Source organism: Xenopus tropicalis, chromosome 4 (assembly GCF_000004195.4).
Source record: "Xenopus tropicalis strain Nigerian chromosome 4, UCB_Xtro_10.0, whole genome shotgun sequence".
Lineage (NCBI taxonomy): Eukaryota > Metazoa > Chordata > Amphibia > Anura > Pipidae > Xenopus > Xenopus tropicalis.
The window spans coordinates 36,237,640-36,262,382 of NC_030680.2; the positions used below are offsets into that span (position 1 = coordinate 36,237,640).

The following is a 24,743-nucleotide window of genomic DNA, read 5'->3' on the forward strand; positions in this document are numbered from 1 at the left end:
TCTGCATTCCCAAGCGCAGGGAAGCAGAGCGGGGTTGTTTTATTTTTTTGTATTATATATTGTTGAGGCAAATCTTAGTGAGAAACAACCCTGCACTTCCCTGCCTTCATAATGCAGAGCAGCGCTAATCATTCTCTGGCCGGCGGGAAAGAATTCCCATACGCATCTGCGGGAGGTAGAGGCGACGAACAAAGAATTCAGCTGTACAAAATCAGCAAATAAGATATATACTTGTTCTAGTTCTTCCTGGCTGCATATGTGGCACTCATATAACAAAATGTGCCTAATGGGTCCATGTAGGTTCATTATTTTCACCATAAACTTAGCCTAGGATTTGCAGAAGATATAGGGACTTTCTTAACTGGGCTGATTGGATATCTACATCCTTATCCCAAATACTTACACTGTGCTGCTCTTTGTCCGGGGGTGCTCTTTGAGACATAAAATGATGTAATGTCCCGACAAAATAATCCAAGACAAAGAAAAGATAATCCTGTAACAAAAAAATAAGAATTGTAATATAAAACTGGGGAAGTCACCAGAATCTGGCACTAGACTAATCATACAAAGTAGAGATGTCAGCCTGCCAAAGTTTGTATCAAAGTGGCCCATTCCCAGTTTTGCCCAACAATGCCCAGATACAGCCCAACCATGAACGCAGCTTTGTCCCCACCCCAGCTCTGATATAGTCACATTTATTAGATTCATGGAACTCCCTGTGACCTTGACGTCTTCCTTTATCTATACTGGCATGTTAAATACGCAGACTTCAGTGTAATAATGGCAACTTCCATACCTGACCCTCAACAGTCGCAGCTGCATTGCCTGTAATGCTTGATAGCAGCTTCCTTTTCTTTACTATCTTTATGGCAACCTTTTTGCAGTTGGGCTTGTCTTTAGCCAACAGCACCTGAAGATAACATAGAGCAGTGCTGTCCAACTTCTGTGGTACCGAGGGCCGGAATTTTTCCGATCTACCTGGTGGAGGGCCGATAATGGAAGCCAGTTTTGACCACTCTCCTTTTTGAAACCGCACCCACTTGAAACCACACCCATGTTATCACATGACCACACCCATATTAATGGTTGTAGTACAGCAAAAACCTTCCATACTCTGCCTTCCCTACCCTGCCTGTGTGTGCCATACTCTGCCTTCCCTACCCTGCCTGTGTGTGCCATACTCTGCCTTCCCTGCCTGCATGTGCCATACTTTGACTGTGTGTGCCATTCTTGGCTTGTTTGTGCCATACTTGGCCTGTGTGTGCCATACTCTGCCTGCCCTGTGCTGCCTGTGTGTGCCATACTCTGCCTGCCCTGTGCTGCCTGTGTGTGCCATACTCTGCTTGCCCTATGTGTATGGCACACACAGACAGCATACAGTGACACAATGCTGGCACTGCTCCTACAGTCTGCACAATAACTATATATCAAAAAACTTTTTAATTGCAGTACCACCTCAGTATATGTTCTTTTTGTAGTGTGCGGGATTATTTGTGGGTCTGAGGTGTGAACAGGGGAACAATGGGGGTGATTACAGCCTGAGCCTGAGGTGTGAACACTGCAGGGGGTGAACAATGCAGAGATTAACAGGTGTGAACAACACAGGGGATTACATATTTTAACAATACAGCCTGTATCTGAGGTGAGAACCATGCAGGGGGGGCAGTTAACCACAGTACTGATACCATTTAAAGTTTACACAAGAGTAAGCCATCAAAGCAGCCAGACAGGTGGGGGGCCACACAGAGGGGGGTAAGTCGCCGGTGGGATGGCACACGCCTCTATTAGAGGTGACAAATCTCCCTGTTCGCGGGCAACTAATCTCCCTGAATTGCCATCCCACCGGCGAAAATGTAAGTCGCCAGTGGGATGGCACACGCGGCGGCGCGATTTCGGCAAATCGCCGAAAATGCCTCGCGTGGCAACTTCGGCGATTTGCTGAAATCGCATGCGCAGCGTGAAAAAAAATGCAGGCTCTGCTGCTGCTATAAAAATACAGGATAACAATAGGTGTGTGAAACACAATACCAGAAAGGTCACAATTATGGAAAGTCCATCTACCAAAGAGTCCATTCTAACAAAATAATTCTATTTTTTTCTTTTTTTTTTTTATATCCTTTTTCCCAGTAGCTTTTGATGGTAACTAAACTACATCCCTATTGGTTGTCAAACAATCTTACTGTGTTTATTACATATTGTGACATGCTGACTGCCTGTACACGCAATTCTGGGGGAATTATCAATGGTAGGCAGGCATGCAGAGGATCTGGAGCATAGAGACAGGGATACCACATCTTCAGGCAAAACACAGGTTTATTTTAGGGCCAATTCTTCCCAACAGCTACCTACAGCTGGCCAAATCAAAATATGTTAAGTGGAGTATGGAATGGGAGGGTCTCTCCTGCTTTCCCTCCATTCACTTCAGGGACCTATTAATTTGGCTTTTCCTAAGCCAGTAACTTAAACACAGCATTACCTGCTGCAGAACCAGGCAGTTTATCCCACCTTCAACACTGGCAAACACGCCAAATAATGATCTTTCCCATTGCATCTCTCACAATGTCTAAATGATTTTTTTACAATAACCTTTTATTGTTTTGTTTTGTTTTTTATTTTAAAAGCACAAGAAATACAGGAATATACTTAAGCAAAAGGAAAAATATACCATCATGGAAAATATGCATAAGATGTGCTTTGAAATACATATAATAATTTACAAATAAAACATATTGCTGTCTTTTGTTACATAATAGTCAGTGTGTGGGAAAATATACAGGTATGGGATCCGTTATCCAGAAACCCTAATTAGAAGTCAAATTTTCATTAATTGTAATAGCGGTGATACATGTTTTAATTTGGGAATTTGGAAGGGGGGGGGGGGGGTTAAGCCAGGCTGTGGCATCCCTAGCAGTAGTAAATTGGACACAAATTGCAGTTAACATTGGGTCACTCACTTAGGGTGGTGTGTGTTTTTTTTGATTAGTGCCATGTTAAGGATAAGGGTAGACAGGTGAACTTTGGCATTTGCCAAAACTGTACGAGTGTGTTTGAATGCAAGTACCTTGTGTGAACGTCATCAGTAAGCACAATAGTGGAGTTTATTGTGTCACTTGTGACTGCATTCTTAAATGACCCCTACAGTCTTTTATCATTTCATCATTTCTCTTTTCCTTTGCACCTGCTGAGGTACTGGAGCCAGAGAATAAATATAAATTTTCTAGGGAGGCCCAAAATAACCTTCAGTACAGAAATAGACACACTCATGTCAATTTCAGCCCAAAGTGTAATTCTGTTTACTAGTATCCTGTATATATAGGCTGAAACCACCCTGTGCAAGTGTGTGTTAAGTTCTATGACAAAATTGTCTGAGCTAACCTGCGTATACAAGCAGGGACCATATACTGAGTGTGAAGAGGGTGTCAGAGTGAGTGAAGCAAAAATAGTATAATCCTGTTAGTGCTAAAAGTAAAGAGGGGTCTGGGACACAATTTCATCCCCCCGTGTCCCCTGCATCTCCACCCCCTTCCCCCAGCCTCAGGGTCTGCTTCCTCTGTAGTTATGCCACTGTACAATGATATAAAATATACAGGTATTGGACCCCTTATGAAACCCATTATCCAGAAAGTTCCAAATTACGGAAAGGCCATCTTCCATAGACTCCATTTTTATCAAATAATTCACATTTTTAAAAATGGTTTCCTTTTTCTCCATAATAATAAAACAGCACCTTGTACTTGATCCCAACTAAGTTATAGTTAATCCTTACTGGAGCTAAAACAATCCTATTGGGTTTAATTACTTTATAAATAATTTTTTAAGCAGGTAGGAGATCTGAATTAATGAAAGGCCCCTTATCCGGCATACGCCAGGTCCCAAGCATTCTGGATAATGGGTCTCATACCTGTACACATAAATGCTTTAGCATTTATTAGGATAGCATATTGAATACTGCATGTTAGATGTACCACATTAGATATGTAAACAAGTCTTGCCTTTCACTATACATTTAGGTTTGGAGGCATCAGGCAGCTGTAGTTTTTCTACATGATGATACTTTATGCAGCATATTAATTTGATGCTCATTAGGCAGATGTGTTCCCACAGATACAGAACTGATCTCCCTGATTATCTGCCACTTCATAAGCACTTGTACCACAAGAGAGAGAAGATTCTATTTATTTAATTTGTTGAAATCCCAGACACACAATTCATCTCAACAGTTTTATTGCGTTCTTTAATAATTTTGCACACGTGTGTCAATGCTTGATATAAGGGAAACTGCTATTCCTTATTTAAAGGGGAACTAAATTTAAAATCTCTGGTTGCCAAATGTTAGACCAACCCCCCCCCTCCCCCGTGATACTTACTAGCGAGCACCACAAAGCGCTCCTCTTCTTCCTGCTTTTTCTTTCTTCTCAATGGGTACACAAAAAAGCCGGCTGTTTTCTTTGATATAATTTTAATAGAAACCTGCAGTATTCAGGGATATAGATTTGGGCCCCTCTGCCTTCTTCGATGTGAAAAACGGGGGCGGAGAGGGTAAAGAGGGTAAACATCAACTTGCCTGCTTCAGAGCAGCAAAGAGGCAGTGCTGGTCGGACTAGTCCACTGGGGTACCACGAAAAAATCTGTCTGGCACTTGTCCTTATGAGCCCCTCCAGCCCAAACTCACTTGCCTTTATCTGTCAATCTCTCATGCACAATTGCCCACCCTGCCTTCAGTGATATCAGACATGGTTGCTATATGAGATCACAGCATGCCAATTTGGACCAAGTCTGAGTTGGCAGAGGGTGGGTTCAGGTCAGAGCATGCCTGCTGGTGGTCGGGTGCTCAGAAGTGGCAGCCCCGGAGAGCCCCAGATCCCCAGTATGACACTGTTTGGGTTAACATCTATTTAGACTAATGCCATATGTGGTGTTTTTAAAAAATTCCCATAACTGTGTAATTACACCAATAGTTAATTCAGATTGAAATCCATTGTATCAGCCAAATGGAAAACACATTTATTTTTGATGGGCTGAAAAAGGGAATTAACGTTCCGTGAGTATTGATGGCAATGGAAACACAATGGTAACCACCACATGTTTATTATGTTTATGTATTTAGGCAAACTCAATGATGCAATGCAGATAATTGCAATGGAGTACAGGAAAGTAAAAAGAAAATCCTGAAATCGACTTGAATCTGCTTGTGTTTATACACTTCATAAGTATGCAATGTAAATATGCCCTGTGTGCTATTAGCCTTAACACTGCATGGATGAGGGACATTGGTCCCCATTAGGGATGCACCAAATCCACTATTTTAGGATCTGGCCAAACTCTGAATCCTTTGTGAAAGATTTGGCCGAATCTGGACCGAATCAAGGAAGGGCTATGTTTATGTGACAAAAATTCACGTGATTTTAAGGATTCGGTTTGACCAGGGGCATGGATTCGGCCAAATCTGAATCCTTCTGAAAAAAGGCTGAATCTTGGGCGCATCCCTAGTTTCTATCTTTATCACTGATGGAAAGGGGTGAGAAATCCTTTCTGGGCGCAGCTGTTTGAATGAAAAGGAAATTATGGTGATTTTAATTTTTATCCTGACACACTGAGATATTCACAAAAAAAAATAATTGTAATAAGGAATAAGAGCAGGAGAGATAAGCAAATTCTGTCTGAAAGAGAACACTTCATGTACATATGAGTAATGAGCAATTAGTGAATCATGGCTTTTGTTTTTATAGCTGTTTAGAGAAAATGTTTTCTTCTGTCCTCATCCTGTGCCACGACGTATGATAAGCTGTATACAAGTATGGGATCTGTTATCCAGAAAGCTTCAAATTAAAGGAAGGCCATCTCTCATAGAGCCCATTTAAAGCAAATAATTCTTGTAACAATGATTTCCAGTTACTCTGTAATAATAAAACAGTAGTTTGTACGTAATGGTAACTAAACTGCATGAATCCATATTAGGGGCAAAACAATCCTGTTGGGTTTATTTCATATATAAATGGGTAAACGCCAGGTCCCCAATCATTCTGGTAATAAATGCTATGCCTTTAGCATAGTCTTAAATATTTGTGAATTTGGTATAAGAACATTTTTCTGGTTTACAATGGAGGATTTTAGAAAAGTAGTTTTGAATCGTAGCAAAGTTTTGCTTCCTGTAGTCTTCTAGCAGTTGACTTATTACTATTTGCTGATTCATTACCCTTGTTTTTACTGGTTACTGTATAATACACGATTAATAATTAAATATACAGGTATAGGATCCCTTATCAGGAAACCCGTTATCAAGAAAGCTCCGAATTATGGAAAGCCTGTCTCCCATAGACTCCATTTTAATCAAATAATTGATAATTTTAAAACTGATTTCCTTTTTCTCTGTAGTAGTAAAACTGTACCTTGCAACTGATCCCAATTAAGATATAAATAATCCTTATTGGATGCAAAACAATCCTATTGGGTTTAATTCATTTTTTAAAATTTTTTTAGTCGACTTAAGGTATGGAGATCCAAATTATGGAAAGACCCCTTATCCGGAATACTCTTAGTCCTGAGCATTCTGGATAATGGGACCTATACCTGTAAAAAAAAAAAAAAATCCCATTTTTGTTCAGTTTTTGGGTGGCCTCAGTTACCTCTCACTAAGATTACAACTATAGTAAGCTGCAGTCATATCAGTCACCTAATTACAGTTTTTGGAATATATAAGCTATACTATGACAAGCATGTACTATGGGTAGGCAGAAGAGGCAGCTGCCTATGGCACAACTAATGGGGGCGCCGGGCAGGAGCCTCACCTGCCTACCCTCAGGGGCTGATTTACTAATCCACGAATCCGAATGGGAAAAATTCGGATTGGTAAACGAACATTATGCGACTTTTTTGTATTTTTTGCTACTTTTTCGTAGCCGTTACGACTTGTGCAAACTGTCGCGACTTTTTCATAGCCATTACAAATTTTGTGAATTGTCGCGACTTTTTCATAGCCATTATGACTTTCGGGAATTGTCGCGACTTTTTCATAGCCATTATGACTTTCGGGAATTGTTGCGACTTTTTCATAGCCATTACGACTTTCGCGAATTGTCGCGACTTTTTCGTATTGAGCGCTCGAATAAGTCGCAAAATACCGATCATTATGAAAAAAATGCATTCGGACGCTTTTCAGACGTTTGTGGATTAGTAAATGTGCCCGCTAGTCTTCCTCCTCCTTTGTCATTGGCCCCGCCGCTTGTCATTAGTGGCGGGGACAATGACCCATCGCAACCCAACGCCCCTCTCCTCCGCACCAAAGGCGGGGGGGGGGGGCGAGGTGGCCGACCAGGCTGCCTAGGGCACCTGGACAGCTTGGCCATCCCAGAGAAATCTCACAGCCCTTGTGTTTTTAATACTTTATCAACCATATATAGTATATAGGCCACTGAGTTGTGATCAACTCAGGTAATGTCCAATCAGGTTTAAAGTTTCAGTCCATCAGTTACATGCCCTGCATTTGAGCTATGGCAATGCTCTATGGCATGTCATGTTTATAGGCGCTATGCTGGCCACACAGCTGCCACAGCTACAGTACACTGGTCATTTTACACTGATATAGAGTCTATGCCCCATATGTAATAAAAGGCACTAGTGTCATTTACTACTGCAAGCGCACTTGCATTTGCACAAATTTCCCCACAGTCAGTTGCACTCAAAACCCAGTTAACTAAAGGTGTCAAAATGCTCTCTTTGTACTTCCGCATAGTTGCTTTCAGTGCCGCTCAGTCCTTCCTGCCTTCCATTCTGTATCGAGCACAGTTGTACCTATTGATGCAGAGGAACCTTGGAGCTACTACCAACTCTGGACCAAGTGGTAGCTTAAGGGTTCCCTCAGCACTCTGTGTCCAAACACTGCAAATGATGCCAACAGGACTTGGAAAACAGTCAAGATGCTGATAAATGCAACAAAGCTGGAATTCTGGGGGAAATGCTGAATTAAGGGAAAAAACATATGTTACCCAACCACTTAGATTGTAAGCTCTACGGGACAGGGACCTCCTTCCTACTGTGTGTCATACCACATGGCACTTATTCCCTGTGTATTTATATATATTTATTGTATTTATTTATTATAACACTTGTCCTCCCTGTGTGTAATTTTGTATATTGTAAGATTGTACAGCGCTGCGTAACCTTGTGGCGCTTTATAAATAAAGTTATACATACATACAACATAGTAATTGCATTTGAAATTGCCCTTCACTTACTGTACTTGGATTGTACATGACCCCCACTATGTTCGTCCGGGTGCAGTAACCCATAGTAACCAATAATATGGTTGCTTTTGATCTGGTGACCAGTAAAAGCTACCTGCTGATTGGTTGCTATGGGTTACTGCACATGGGCAAATTTAGGGGCTGATTTAATTATTATAAAATCATGGTCTGCTGCAATTCATGTAAATTGCAGGGCAAAAGATCATAAAAGCATTGTGATTCAACAGGCACAAATATTGGCAAAATGAACTATTGAAAACTATTGAAATCTAAGTTCCATTGCAATAGGCTGCAGTACAATTAATGTCCAAAAGGTTTCCTGCCTATGCTATAACCTGTACCTAATGCTTTAGAAAACTATACTCCTGTATTGAGAAAAGAGACGGTGAGATTTAGAAATATTTTATTGACAGTTTAATGTAACACCAACTACCAAATGCAATGCCTGTATTACTATATGCCTTCCTAATTACTAATAAAAAGTTTTTTGAAACAAAAAATTGCTAAATCTGCCCCTTAGCGTTTTTCGTTCCATAACTCATTTCTGTTCTCAACTGTTAATTGTAATTTAGTCGCTAGGGTGTGTGACCCCCGGTAACCAGAGCGAAGGTTGGTTGTAAGGTTTATTTAACATGAAAAGAACTTGCCTTAGAAAACTCAGCTCCATGCTAAAAGTGAATCTAAAGCTGAATGCTTTAAATAGAATAAAAGAATTGGCTAAACCCTAGCACTTAAAGGATTAGTGTTTTTCTTGGGTGTGACATTGCTGTGTAGTAGACAATTGCTGTGGGACTGTGTCAGTGCAAAATGTCACAAATGACAAGATTCTCACCCAAATGTCAGGCTTCTCTGAACAGTGTTTCTACCCAGGGACTCCAGACACTGCACGTATCCCATGGGAAATCATGGCCTTTCCCAGGCAGCACTAAGCTCTACCTCCTGGTTTTATGGAGCCCCATAGTCTCAGTTATTCCCCATTGCTTTATACACCTACTTCCCATGCCCATTCAGGAGAGCCAGTGGATCTCAGCATGTTGCATTGAAGCATTGCCAGCCAATCATAAACAATAGTGGTGGGACTCATCAGCCAATTGTAGGCTAACTACTCACCTTGCTATACTAGAAAGGCCATGGACATGGCACACTGTCCTCTTGAAATAGCTCTGAAGCTTTCAGGAGGTTCTGACCCACCAAGTGGATTTTTTGATTTACACGCCATCACACTCAATGAAATATCATATTAAATGGGTGGTTCACCTTTAAGCTGTTTTAGTATGTTATAGAATGACCATTTCTAAGCAACTTGGTCGGCATTATTTATTTATTATAGTTTTTTTTATTTATTTGCTTCCTTCTTCCAACTGTTTTAAACGGGGGTCACTGACCCTGGCAGCCAACAAACTATTGCTCGATGAGGCTACAGTTTTATTGTTATTCTTACTTCTTATTTTGTAACTTTTCTATTCAGGCCCTCTCCTATTCATATACCAGTCTCTCATCCAAACCACTCCCTGGTTGCTAAGGTAACTTGGACACTAGCAACCAAATAGCTGCCAAAACTCCACTGGAGAGAAGCGGAACTGAAAATGAAATAACTAAAAAACTACAAATAATAAAAAATGAAGGATTTCAGAAAAAAACTCCCAGTGGGTCCCTCAATTCTAACTATCTGGCCTATTTTATGGGCATTTCCTATTTCTATAAGGGAACAAAGAGAAGAAATATAAGGAACAACAGATTATCCCACTCACAAGACTTATTCATGTTATTTTATGGACTGTATGTATGCACATCTAAGGCAGAATGCCTGCTTTCTAATGTATTCAGTTTGCCATATGTTAATGTCACAAAATGGGTGGAGTGCACAGAAGCAAATCTATAAATACAGAGGTGTGAAGGTGGAAGTGGGGCATAGTAGGGTTGCAGGCAGGGTGGGAGCATAGTAAAGTTCAGCCCAAATCCTGTGAAAGTTGTATGGATGCCACATCCCATGGGTCCCGTGGGTTTCAGGCTGACCCGCACATCCCTAATCCCTTGTGCCTAACCCTAAATTCCGGGACTCTGCATGGGATGGGCTGCCAGTTACAGGCTCTCAGTAGACACTGCAGAATGGTTATTATATAATTATCGTTTATTTATAAAGCGCCAACATATTCCACAGCGCTGTACAATAAGTGGGTTTCATATATTGTTTATAGAGAGTAACATATAAAGCAACCAATAACCGATACAAGAGGTGAAGAGGGCCCTGCCCAAAAGAGCTTACAATCTACAAAATACCACAGAGCCCAGGTATAATACTGTATATTGTGGTGCAGATCGTGGTCGACCAGCAACATGGTGCTCCATCCTGATTCATAGACTTTCTCCAATCAAGACAAGCCTTCCACCTTGAAGTATGTAATAAATATCCAGGAGATTTCCAATAATAATCTATTATAGATAAGTACTAACTCTGCATCAGGTTAACTCACATTATCAAACGTGTATTTGCAATAAGTATAAGATCTCTGCACACGATGAGCAATATGTTTGCTAGGAGTGATCTCCAGGTAAACAGTGCCCCCTGCTGCTGGAATTCTGCACTGTGAGTATTTACAGTCCCTGTTCTGCTAGTCACAAACTGACCAGCACATTCGTTCGTATTATACAGCAAAAAAAAGATTGCTTATATTAACACTGTGCACTAATAACGTATAACAAAGTAGCAAAAATCTTCTACTTGGTCAGTACAAATGTTCCCAAATGTTTTAAGTGATGGCTGAAGAGTTGCAGACCTTTCCCTCCCACATATTAAATGTCTCCATGGCACCCACATAGAGATGCTGCTAAATGCAATTGAGGGAAGGCTTGTTATACGTGCATCAGCCCAGGCTAAGTTGTCTTTGTATCAAGGCACACAGGACATTAGCCAGACACATTCTCTGCCGCCATGAACCTTATGAGAACAATTATTTCAGGGTTAAATACATTTTGCAAAGCTCCATTAAAAGCACTGTATAACTTAAACTTGGGCCAGAACTAAAGGTTAAGCAATGGGGGCACATGGCTAGAGCACTACCATTTTGAGAAAGGAGGTTTATTGGCAGAAAATGTTTGTAGCTTGTTTATAGTTTGTGTTTTGAGAGGGTGCTATGAAGCTCTATGAAATATGTTAGTGCTATTAAAAAGGATCATTTCACCTCTTTTCAGTTATACATCTGGATTATAGTGGGCTTTACAAGACAAGTTAGGGATACGCCTAATCATATGCTTTGGTTACACAAAACAAATTGGTTAGGATAGGCCAATTTATACCAGGTAACATTTTGACCTAAAGTAATGCTCTTAACCATGCATATTGTTTTTAAATAAAAAACAACAGTCTTGGATCCTGCTGCACAGTCCCTTCCAGCTGATGTAGAATGTGTGGCCTTCGGTAGTAGCGAGGAGTGTTCCCAGTATGGTGTACTCCAAAATCTGTTAGTGCAGGCCTGGACTGGATCTGTGGATTCTGGCCAGTGGCAGAGGGGCTCCTATAAGATGCCAGACAGTCACTATTTAGTGGGCTGGTGGGGGGCTCTTGTGTACTTAAAATGCCAGGCCTATTTTGATTAACAGTCTGGGCCTATTATTTGTGAGGTCTACTTTAAAAAAACAAAACATTTTTCGTTATACAATTTGTTTCCTTTTTAATTTTTATTATATACATTTAAGAGTTACACATAAAAAAAGGACAACACAATATAGAAATAAAAATCTAATAGTTGGAAATCTCACCCATACCATTATGTAGTAAACTAAATCTACATTTCGTACTCAAAGATTAATTTCAATATATAAAATACGGTTATATACAAACATTATTATATACAGAAGCATAGCGTTTAGGGATGTATACCCTGACACCATATTCTCTATGGCAGAAGATCTGTCAGGTCTAGTCTAACAGCATCGCTATAAAAATTTCCTTCATTGTCTCCTCCCCCAAAGATCAGCAGTTCCCGAGGGTTGCACTCTTCACTTTGTTCTTCTTTTACTGCTGGCAGTGATAGCATGGAGTGTCCGGCCCGAGGGGACTTGGGCAAGGAACTATGATCCAGGCAAGTCCATGTCTTTGTGACTGTGTAAAGTTATAGCTATTAATGAAAATGCATATTCATGTATTCAACCAAGCAGAATGAACCGTTGGTAACTTGCAACCAAAAGGAATATTACAATATTTCAAGATTAAAGAAATGCTGAGTTGCTTGGTTTCCCTGAGTCTACAAGTCACTAACGGTTAATTTTGCATTTGTAAATTAATCAAATGGGATGTATGAGTGACTAAAGAAAAACATGCAGTTACCAGTGTTGAATAGGTAGGTGTCACTCAGAGCCTGGTTTCCATCATAACCTCCGTGAATCAAGAACTGGAAATCTGACACAGGGGCAGCAGAATGCCAGCTGTGGAAATAGAGAGAATATTAGTATTAATGAAAAAAGTACTACCACCATTTTACTGCTTTTTATTCTGCAGCTTTCTAGGGAAAACTACATACTAGGCAGAACATAACAGCAATAGGAGTATCAGTCAGGGAAGCAGACATCAAGAGTTTCTAAATGATATGCATATTTTATTTTATGGTTGGGCACAGATAAGTAAATGTCAGAAAATCACACATTAAATGGGTTTATACTTTTATATTACAAATGATACACCATAATAAAAATAGATTTCTGTTTATAATAGCAAGGAAACAATACACCTTCCATCTTGACTAAATATTTCTCACTGATGTTGAGTGATAAATAAGCAATAATGGTACTGTACCCTAATACAGAGCCATAGAGTACTTGAGCAAACCATTTACTTGCCCTAGGATGACAAGAGCTCTAGCTGTTATGAGTTAAAAATGACTCACATCCTTACAAAGTATACAGTTTTGATATTTATTTTTAAAGGGGACATATTGTGTAAAAAACTAAATTATGCCAGTGCATTATACACTTTTAAATAAAGAAGGAATGTGCTTCCTTTTTTGGGCTGATTTATTGAAAATATGTCCAAAAACCCTAATAGTCCCATCCATCAGTTCTAGTTTGCTGACTCCTTTCCCAGGCTGTGAGGTGAACCAGCAGCACTCAGCACTGTAGGTGGACCTGATGCCTTTCTTTGCTTGGGTGACTGCAGGGATGCGATTGGCCACCCTCCTCCTACTGTGCTTCTGGTAGGGAAAATTAGAACATGTCTACCCATCTTTAGAAACACAAACAGGGACCATAGCAGATCTATGTGGAGCTCCAGTAAAGGACTCATTTTTAAAGATAATGATGAGTTTTTTTCCAGAGTAAAACCATCACCATATATTACTTATTATTGCCTACAAGACTTTATGCCTACAAGGTTATAAAGGAGAAGGAAAGGTAAAAAAAAAAACTAAGTAAGCTTTATCAGAAAGGTATATGTAAATACAGCCACTCTTCTTCATTCTATCAAAATAAATACAGGATTTCTTGTCTCCTTTTTTGGGAACATGTTCTTTGGTATCAGACTTCCTCTTTTAGGGCTCCGTCAGGTTTGGGGCTTGAGTCTGCTCAGTTCTCCCTCTCTCCCCCTCCCTTCTCCTGCTCCCCACTCCCATAAGAATGCATAACTCACTTCCCCCACCCTTAGGAATGTGTGATCTTAGCTTCCAATGGCTAGAACTGCAGCAGGAAGCTACCAAGACCAAGCTAAAATGGCAGCTGTTATCAAAGGGGGCTTCTATGGCTCTTTACCTAGGTATAGTAAAGCTTTCTGCAGAATAAATATAGTGTTCTAGGTGGCACTAATGTGGTGAATCTATTAGCAGTAAAATGCCAAAATGACTTTCCCTTCTCCTTTAAGTAATGATATGCCTCCTTTAAGACTCAAGCCTCACTCCCCTTGTCTATCGAATAAGCATAGTCATTAAACCCATTCTAGCATGATAAAGAGCCAATTAGGCTTGAAACGTTGCTGCTGCTGCCCGCATTGTGACAATTAAGACATTTTAATGAATTCAGACGGAGTGCTGCCTATATTCGCTTGGATGTGCCTCCTTTAAGACCAAAGCCTTACTCCTCTCTCCTATTGAATAAGCCTAGTTATTAAATCTGTTCCCCTAGTTAAAATGAACATGATGAAAACACCCCTAAACTTACATTAATATCCAAATTCCGCTACCTCGGTAGTATAGTTACAACAGATATCTATCAATGTACGTAAATGAGAATTTAGAGCCCATCCCAAGTTCAAATCTGTAATCCCTCACTTGAATAAACAACCGCTGACGCTATGGGGCAGAATTAATCTCTTTAAAATGTTATATTTGCCTAAATTTCTGTATCCACTGTGGAACTCTATAATATACATAAGTAAAAAACTAAACAGTGAACTAATCTCCTTCATCTTAGCCAACAAAGCCTCAAGAATATCATAGCTGAAGCTTGCTGCTCCAAAAGAAAAAGGGGGGCTTGCTCTGCCTCACTTACAAAATTATTACTTTGCATCCCAGTTATCCTACATACATAACTGGTTCAATCCAGACCACAGTAACTTTCTAACTGTACTGCATTCAGCAATTGTGGGCTCATTAGAAGCCATACAGACTGAAGAAGGATCACCCTCCTTTGCCAGAAGTAATTACCACCCCCAGTCTGGGCAAAGATACAAACCAAGAATTGTTTTGCATCACTCAAGACCCCTCCGAAACTTAAGTCCATGGGAAAACTAGAAAGATCTAAATGTATGAAATATGATATGGCAGAGGCAGGTTTCCTCCATTTGATCTGGGATTGTCCTAAATTAACAACATACTAGGCAGAAGTCACCCACTATATAAATGAATACCCGTTTCTCTGACATCAGGTCTTCTGAGACCTGCTTGTTAAAAATAGTAGACAAATTAGTGCCCCTTCAGAAATTTAGAACATTATTACACTCTCTCATGTTTTATGCAAAAAAGCTAGTAATGAAGTGGATGAGTCCCATTTCTCCCACACTTCAACAATGGGCTGAACTATTAACCGGTACATTGCCACTGATCAAACTGACATACAATGCCCGGGGGACCTGGGAAATTTGAGAAATTATGGGAACCCTAGCTAGACGCCAACCCCCGTATCCCCACTGGATGACTAAAGGTGGCCATACACGAGGCGATTTCGCTCGTTGTGCGATGAACGATTATATCGACAAACGATCGTATGGCGATCGAGTTCCCATACGATATGCCATCCACGGGCAACGATAATTCGGGAAAGATTTTGTCGCATCATTATCGTAAAATACCTACGATCGTACATCTACGTACGATCGATGTCGTTGACTTCCGCTGCTGGCAATCGTGACATGCGCAGAGAACAATTGTTGAAAGACAAATGTCTGACACTCACACCAACTGGCAGATTTTATCGTTAAACGACCAAAATTTTTAAACCTGGCCGATCGATTTTGGGGACGATAATGTCGGCTCGTTTAGTGGGCCGACGATCGTTCGTACACCACCAACTATACAATAACTTAACGATAGCATCGGATCGTTCGGGAATCGGTCGTTTGTAAGTAAAAAATCGGTCCGTGTATGGCCACCTTAACTCACACATAACTCTTTGTGTACTCTGATAACTTGATGCAAAACTGCATTTCAATCTTAAAACTGTATATGATGTAAGTGACTGTACCTACTTATGACATAAGTGCCAACTTTGTTCATCTGTTTTATTTTAACATGAAGCAAATCTGCCTGCATAAGTCTGAGGATATGGTGTTGCACTTTTGATCTTGTGAGGGGATGTTACATATGCCTGGAGTGGGTATTACCTGGCAATTATTACACCACCTATGCTGTGTGCCACATCAATATTGCATGTGGAAGAACGTACCAACAGAAATATCAAATTATCCTTTCATTTATGTATAATAGAGCTTTGAAAAAAAAAAAACAGACCCTTGGTATTATTTAAACTTTATCATTAGGGTAATTTCCTTACCAACGAGGAGAGGGTGAGGATCCTGTGACCTCAACAAGAGAGAACTCCATGAGTCCTGCCAGGAAAATTGGGGAGGGAGCAGAAGTATAAAATGGTGTTAATAAAAAACATTTGCATTGCATTTAGGACTTATTTATCAGCTGCACTAAAGGATTAGGATGACATATAATTAGAATGAAGCAAGATCTAATAAACAGGCTTCTCTTGCTTATTACTGGACATAACATCCACTATGGTGGTAATCTTCATCCTGCTTTAAGAATGATCACTAAACAGGTGCTCTGTGTGTCTACATAGATGGGTTACTTACCCAGATCCAGTACGTAGAGGTCATTGTAACAAACAGGAGTATCCCATCCACCAAAAACATACAGCTCTCTGTTTAACAGACAGGCAGAGTGCCTAGTAAAGAGGAAGAGATGCTGTCACAGACATCACCCACAGGCATGTTGACAAATTATGGACACAATAACACAATAAAAATTATACATGATTTTCACAGGAGAAGGGTGTTATTCTCCCCCTTTACAGAGCGCTGGTAAGGCCCAATCTAGAATATGCTGTTCAGTGTTGGTCTCCAGTGCTCAAACGGGACATTATTGAATTAAAGAGGGTCCAGAGAAGGGCAACTAAGCTGGTAAAGGGTATGGGATGTCTTAGTTATGAAGAAAGACTGGCCAAGTCGGGTTTGTTTACACTGGAGAAGAGGCGCTTAAGAGGCGACATAACTATGTATAAATATATAAGGGGATCATATAATAACCTTATTTACCAGTAGGTCCTTCCAACAGACACAAGGGCACCCACTCAGTTTAGAAGAAGGGAGGTTCCATTTAAATATTCTGAAAGGATTTTTTTTACTGTGAGAGCTGTGAAGTTGTGGAATTCCCTCCCTGAACCAGTCGTACTGGCTGATACATTAGAGAGCTTTAAGAAGGGTCTGGATGGCTTTTTAGCAAGTGAGGGAACATGGTTATGGGCAATAGCTCTTAGTACAAGTTGATCCAGGGACTGGTTCGATTGCCATGTTGGAGTCAGGAAGGAATTTTTTCTCCTATGCGGCGAATTAGAGGCTCCAGATGGGTTTTTTGCCTTCCTCTGGATCAACTAGCAGTTAGGAAGGTTATATATGGGCATTATGGTTGAACATCATGGACGTACATCTTTTTTTCTTAATATGGTTTTTATTGATTTTGGGTAACAAAAAAAAAAGGGGGGGGAGGGTAACAGTACGTACATCTTTTTTTCAACCTAACTTACTATGTTTTTATACACAAAACACAAAAAAGATTTAGTTATTAATATAAATAGGCACTTGCATCTCCTCTAAAACTTATAGTTACAGATTGATTTAAGGGTGGCATCATCACTTGTGAAAATGAACCACATGCTCTCCTGACTCATTTCCCAAAGGATTATAGACTCTGTTCTGCTCTAAATGCCTCTCCTGCTTACCCTGAGCGTGACGAAGGGGTCTTTCCTAGGACAATAGGCTGGTACCAAATCTCATGTTGCGGATCAAAAATGTAGAGTAAATTGCTGCAGCCATCAGGTTCAGGATTAGGACGTGGAAAGACCCCACCAAACACAAAGAGCTCTCCTCGAAACAGAGAGCACGTATGATAAGAGAGAGGGGGAACTTTGCCCTGTGCCTGAGATGAAGAGAAAATACAAAAGTAGAACAAGGAGTGGATGGTGCAGTGCAACATACCTTGTAAGTGAATTAAAAACAAATAACATGATCAGATATCAACTACTTAGTTTACTTACTTCCACGCTCCTCCATCGCCAGGCCTCAATGTCCAAAATATGTACATCATTGAACCATTTTCTGTTCTTAGAACCTCCAAACACATAAATACGGTTGTTCTCAGGATCGAAGGTTGCTGTGTGCCCAGTACGAGCTTCTGGTGAAAGGCCATCTGCCAATGCCTCAGCTGGAGTCCATGTGCTCCTATCTGAAATTAATATGACTTACTAGCATGCTTAAACACAATTTTAAAATGGATTATGAAGTAGAATAAAGGAAAAATTTAAAAATCTGGCATGTGTTACCTGTATTCAGTTTCCACATGGAATCCTTACAGAACTGCATACGTGTTCCCTGTCCACCAATCAAGATTACTGTCTCAGAGTTGACAGGACAGAGCGCTTGACCCCAGCGTGCAGTTGGCACAGCTAATATAAAAAAAACAAAAACAAAAAAAAAACACACAAATAAAAGGTTTTTGAGATATAAACACTGTTCTGTTCTTTATGGCAAGTTGGTAAAATTTTGCATGCCCATTAAGGTTTTTATAGTCCCTGTTCAAAAAGAGTAGATAATGCTACCATTCCACACACAATGGTCCACTACCAATTTGTATTTGGTTAATATAGAAATGGAAATTGAGTTGCCCTCGCTAAAGGTGCCCATACACGGGCCGACTATAGCTGCCGATATCGGTCCCTTGGAATACAGTTAGAGAATTAAAGCCTGCATAGTAAATTGGACCCTCTCCGGAATTGCACCACTGGGGCCCCCCCTAAACATTCCTGTTTTGCAGTAGCCAAGAGGGGTTGGCAAGTATCTTGCTTCTTCAGGTCCTCTCCTCTCTGATCACCAAAAGCAAGCATGCACAGTTAAAGCCAGTTCTGGCTTAACTTTAACTGGGTCAGCTCCTGTCAGGAGAACACAAAGGAGGCACAAGATAGTGCCTGCGATGCCTGTGCCAGCGATGTCGCCCAGCGAGCGGATCTTCTCCCGATATCCCCCCACCTACGGGTGGGCAATATCGGGAGAATCCCTGGGGCCAAACGATCGAATTATAATGATGGGCATAGGCAAAATAGGTGCGGGGACCGCATCAACGAGCCGATGCGGTCCCCGATCAGACTAGATTTTCTAACCTGCCCAATCGAGATCTGGCCAATTTCAGACCAGATATCAGTTGGGCAGGCCCGTCGGGAGTGCCCATACACAGTCCGATTAGCTGCCAAAATGCTCCAAGGGACCGATATCGGCAGCTACTATCGGCCCATGTATGGGGACATTTAGGAGATAGGCCACTGTATTAAAACAGTTCTCCTGTATTGTACAACACTGTTGTAGCAACAGATCGTACAGGCCTAGCCAACATTCGCCTAAAATCTCATGCTATTATATAATGGGCCTGCATATGATACAAGATGGAATTTAACTATATATAGACAATTGTGCAACTGATCTGTTCAGATTAGCTGGGGGTGGGGAGGAAATAAATCCTGTGACTGAGACCAATGCCCTCATCCCAAAGAAAGGTGCAGGACTATATACACAGCACCACCATACATGGTTTACCTTGACGTGGTATGGTGGCTTGACAAACTTCCATATGATGGTAGAACCCTGCTCCTGTTCCTTTAATCGGGGTCTTGTGCCTTTAAAAATGGGTGTTTGTCTAGGACTGTGATCCCCCAACCAGGGGCTCGCAAGCAACATGTTGCTTCCAGGGCCTCAAAGCAGGTTCTTATTTTTGAATTCCTGGCTTGAAGGCAAGTTTTAGTTGCATAAAAAACTTATGTACTGCCAAACAGAGCTGCCAGTCCAGATAGGGCCTACCAAATGCATGCTTGTGCTGCTATCTTTTTTTTTTTTTTTTTATATTTGAATGTGGCTAAAAAAAGGTTGGGGATCCTAGTCTAGGCAACCTCTCTACTTTAAAAGCCACAAGTAGGAAAGGTTTAACAATATAAAACCAACCGTTTGGTCTTGGCAATCTCTCCTATAAAAGCCATTGGTGGGGAGGATCAATTCTGTGACTGAAACCAGTGCCCTGGTAAGGGGTTTACCCAGACATGGTATGGTAGCTTGACAATTGCATGACCAGAACCCCTAAAAACCCCGTTTTTAAAAATATATGCACTTGCACACTTCAAGTCTTTGCATGCAAGTACCCCAGGCAGGTTAGGTATATGAAAGAAACACACCGGCCTGAACCACAAGAATAGAATTTGACTTACTGGGGGAATCATTAAAGAAGGAGTAAAGTTAAACAAATACCTTATTGACTTCTTTTAAAAGCAGATATCAAAAAGCAAAAAACTGTCAGACCCAGCATTTTAAAAGTTGGTTGTGTAAAGAGGCAGAACCTCAGGCCCTCAGTCAGCAAAAGATAAGGTTACATGATCAATATCAAGGACACTTCTAATAAACGTTGGGATGCACATAACTTAAATGACATGTAATCTGTGAAATATTTAGTGTAGAAGATTGGTCATTTTACATTATCACGCATTGGTCAGTCACACACAAACCTGACCAGCAGCTTCCTTTGTCTCAGCTAGGAAGTCAAGATTTTGCCAAGTATCAGAAACAATAAAGGCAAAGCAGTAATGGATGCAATATGATGTTTGTATGAAAAGGTTATCATGTGATTCTTGAGTAAGGACTTTTTTCTGGGTTTTAAAGCAAGAATTATATGAGAATTGCCAGTGGTTGTGTTTGACAAGAATCCATAGGGGTTCCGAGGCCATATTTTGTGAAAAGGGAAAATGCAAGGGTTGCACTGCAGTTTCTCACCTGGTGCTGCTAAAAAGGCCTTAGAATGAGCAAGTTGCTTTGCTGGTGCTGGACTCTTAGGACTACTGTTCTTCTGTTTTTGAGCAGGCACTTTTACATGTCCACTATTTGGACAAACATTTTCCTCTTCCTCTTTAATTCTCTTGCGCTTTCCATGCTCTTTTTTCCTGTTAGTAGAATTAATATTGACCTAAAAAATAAAATAGCAAGCATTATTCACACACTCCAGTTATAGAAAATGACAAATATCTTCTTCATACAGCTCCCCTATACCTTACCTGCCCTTTAACCGACATGCAGATATGCAGCTTTCCCTCTTGTAACATTATGCTGGTGTCGGGGTTTTGGTCAGATTCCCACAGGAAGCATCTGTAAGGAAGACAGGAGACAGGACTGCTGAGGACTGTAGATATAAGGCACAGTTTGATGGTTGCATTGACTGCAAAAATAGCAGAAAATCTTTCACAGAAGAATATTTGTTGCCTTGTGAGTAAGATTTTGTACTTTTTGTTATAGTAGGGTAATTTTACCCTTGTCTAACAGTATCGTATGGTATCTCTTCAAATATACCCTTTATATCAGGCATGTGATAGGGAAGGATACTTTATCTACTTAGGTCATTGGTTACATATACCCTCTCATGATGGCTTGTTATAATGAGGACAATTCAAGTAAAGCTCACTGGGTTTGTGAAAATGGAGGAACTGAGTAAAGAACTATGAAGTTAACTCGATGGTTTATTCAAACTAGAATTAGAGATGAGAGTTATCTTACATTTATGATCTGATGATGCCTTTGAGGTCCCATGGTACAGAGAATGAGAAATTCTAAGGGCAGCTGTGGGAGAGCGGTTTATGTATGGCCTTGATAAAGTTTTTATTGACATTTTGTATTACATGATGGCTTTTATTTCAAAGACTGATCTAGAGTGAGAAGGAAGACATGGACTCATCTTCAGAAATAGAATAGGTATACCAGGGTTCCTATATTTTCATGAATTTCTCACGTTTATTTGTAAGTATACTGGTTAGCCTTTCATTAATCATAACCCAGTTTAAAGTTTCTTTAAAATGGGAAATGGGGATACAAGTTGATTTTCAGAAATCTGCAATTGCCATCTTGGCTGCCAGGAAGATAAAATATTTCTAGAGCAGCTGGCAGTGGATCCCCATATCTGAAACCATTTAATGGTAATGGTAGTTTTAAAGTCTTTGTTCCATGGATAGGGGGTCTCTTAAATATATATCAAGTAGAAATCTATATAGATTTGCGATAGTGAACTCTAGGGAAAAGCTAATCACACCAGCATGACATAGAGATTTCAACTATTTTTTTTTTTTTTACCAATTACTTACAGCACTCCTGTGTAACCACAAAGTGAAAAATGCCAAAAATGAACTAATTAATCCCTGTTTAAGACCAGTAATAACAGCAAGGCAGTGGATACTGTTTAAAGAGTAGACTTTGCTTATAGTGTATCTCAACTGCCATGCTGATTATGGGCCAGTGCTACTAGCTTGTCAGAGAATTAATAGGCTTTAATCAGGTTATCAGACCAATAACTAAGGTCCAAGAACTTTTACCTTGTATATCACCGGTGGGATGGAATACGCATCGGAAGTTGCCTTGAGAGGAAACTCTCAAGCGACACATGTGCCATCCCATTGGCGATTTACATTCTTGCCGGTGTGATGGCATTGCGGGGAGATTAGTCGCCCAAGGCAACTAATCTCCCGGCTGTCACCTCCCTAACAGCTGCAGAATGCAGCATTGCTGGTACTAGCCTCAACATAAAATGTCCTTAAAGACAATGACATATGGTGCATTTATTTTCTCTCATGTGATTTCATGCTTGTGATGGCCCTGCTATGCAGTCTATTTTTAAGCAATATCCAATGATTTGTCTCCCATCTGCAGGTGAGAAATAAAGTAGGTGACAAAACGTTCCATGCTCCATTACTGTAAGGGACAGATGTGGGCAGATGATCCACAGCAATATAAAATACTCTATTAAACAACATGTCAGTGCAGAAAATTTATATGGCAGTAAAAAGATATGACATTTTTTAAAAGATATGGTTTTGCTCACCTTGACTCAGGAGTCAGCGTTCCCAGTCTGTGCTCTTTGGTTCCACTTCCTTCCAATTTCACTTCTACTGTGCTTCCTCCAGATAACCCTGACCAGTCACCTAAGCCAAAGATCAACAGCTGGGATGGTAGAGGAGATGGCAGCAGGGCAGAATAACACAGTGCATCCTTTGGTACAGAAGGCAACCTGGAGATGATAGTATAGTAGTCTTAAAAATGCACTTTTTTTTAACAGATTATTTTACTTCCGTATTAATGTTAATTTTATAGCTTATCACAAACACTACGGTGCAGCATTAGCAATAAACATACAAACACGGCTCAAGCACATTATATTTTACTGTGTGGCAATGGTTTAGAGAAAAACTGCTAAATGAATGAGGACACAAATCAAAAGTTAATTAATTACAAAGTCTTGCCTCATAATCTGCCGCTTTCTGATGGTGTACTCACAGACCTAGCAACCAGATATAATTTAATCAGCAGAGTCAAATGTAATTAAAAGAGATTAAATGTTTAACTGGGAGCACCATCTACTGGTCACCCCGGAATTGTAACCTGGCAGGATAGCCCTAATTCAAATAGACAGGTGCATAAATACAATGGTATAGGACCCAATAACAAACCTTGATCCGTGACATCTTACAGCCACGCTTGCTATTGCCAGAATATTCCGATTTCCGCCCATTACATGAACACAGAGTTGGCAGAGCCCTGACTGGCCTCTGAATGTCTAGTTCCTTGATCCCTGATGGGGTACAGGGGCTGGCAATCTGGATATTCTGGTATGTCCCAGAGAGGTTGCTGTAAACTGCCATAGTCACTCATTATTAGGCCTGTTGGGGCATCACTGTATATCAGGTGCCACTGTTATTTTGCATCTCAGCTGCTCAGTGGGGATATCATCTTGTGTCTTAATAGGGAGGGGAGAGAAGTAGAGAAAACCCCCGACTAAACTTTAAGTTACTTTCTCCTTTAAAGTTGGTGCAACCCCAAATAAGGCATATAATCAAATAAAATCCAGCAAAGTTATAAAACAGATGGAGCAATAGGACAGCAGGTTGCCAGAGCAGGCCCATACTACTCTGTGCAGTATGCATGGCGCTGTGAAAAGACATAAATACAGCATTAGCGAGGAAATATTATCAGCCCGAATGCTATGGTTACCGGTTCAGTCTGACTGGCCGCTTCTTTGGATCACACAGCACAAAAAATTCCAGAATTGCCTCCATGCTCTTCGTCGTATTCATCTGTTCATCAGTCTGATTGAAAAATCCCGCGCTCCGTGACTTCCTGACACCCGAGGGCCACGCCTCCTATCCCCACCCCCTCCGCTCTATCGGCGCCAGTCCCACAAAGCCACGCCTCCCAACCCTCCGCCTCCTATCCCCACCCCCTCCGCTCTATCGGCGCCTGTATCGCAAGGCCACGCCCTAAAAAATAAATTACGCCCGCCCTTGCCTTGACTGCTTAGTAAGCGTAAGCCACGCCTCTAGGTATCTGCCAAATGGCTCGTTAATCATATTCCCGCCAACCAGCGTTTATAGGAGGCGTTAAAGTGGACTGTATTTACGGTTTCCATAATAATCCCAGTCTGTGCTTTGTGTATGACCTAGAATGTGTATTCTCACCGTTGTGGGAAATTTGTTTTAGCGTAATAAAACTAGTATTAGGAGTAAATAGTTAATGTGTTATAAATTTGTTATTGAAAATATTTAACGAAATTTCCCCTAATATTGTAAAAGGGAAGAGTTTGTATTCATGCAGCACTGCTTTCATATCAGTGGAACATCCAGTCATTCTGTGCTATGTACATTGCACCACTAACAGTCCTGTAAAAAGTCACCCATTTTGTTGTGACCTTTGCTGTTGCTGGGGCTGCTGCCACCCATGGACAT

At 40.7% G+C, this 24,743-nt stretch overlaps 1 protein-coding gene across 1 annotated transcript; it reads right to left on the reverse strand.

The window, feature by feature from the left end:
• Positions 1-11,887: 11,887 nt before the first annotated feature.
• Positions 11,888-24,172, reverse strand: LOC100145144 (rab9 effector protein with kelch motifs). The gene is made up of 11 exons (XM_002941741.5): positions 24,013-24,172; positions 22,847-23,032; positions 21,036-21,126; positions 20,758-20,947; positions 18,273-18,395; positions 17,988-18,175; positions 17,673-17,869; positions 16,528-16,619; positions 16,218-16,272; positions 12,571-12,668; positions 11,888-12,345 (listed from the first exon to the last, which is right to left on the reverse strand). The coding sequence occupies exons 1-11, from the start codon at positions 24,093-24,095 to the stop codon at positions 12,140-12,142; spliced, it is 1,509 nt and encodes a 502-aa protein (XP_002941787.1). The 5' UTR covers positions 24,096-24,172; the 3' UTR covers positions 11,888-12,139.
• Positions 24,173-24,743: the final 571 nt, after the last annotated feature.

What these genes read in the sequence shown, in the direction of transcription:
- LOC100145144 (XM_002941741.5), bottom strand. Translation starts at nt 24,095, where the DNA reads ATGAATACGACGAAGAGCATGGAGGCAATTCTGGAATTTTTTGTGCTG. An exon ending in GGCGATGGAGGAGCGTGGAA is followed by an intron (nt 17,870 to 17,987) that starts GTAAGTAAACTA and finishes TCTTCATCTCAG; the next exon opens with GCACAGGGCAAAGTTCCCCC. An exon ending in ACCCCTTCGTCACGCTCAGG is followed by an intron (nt 16,620 to 17,672) that starts GTAAGCAGGAGA and finishes CCTCTTTACTAG; the next exon opens with GCACTCTGCCTGTCTGTTAA.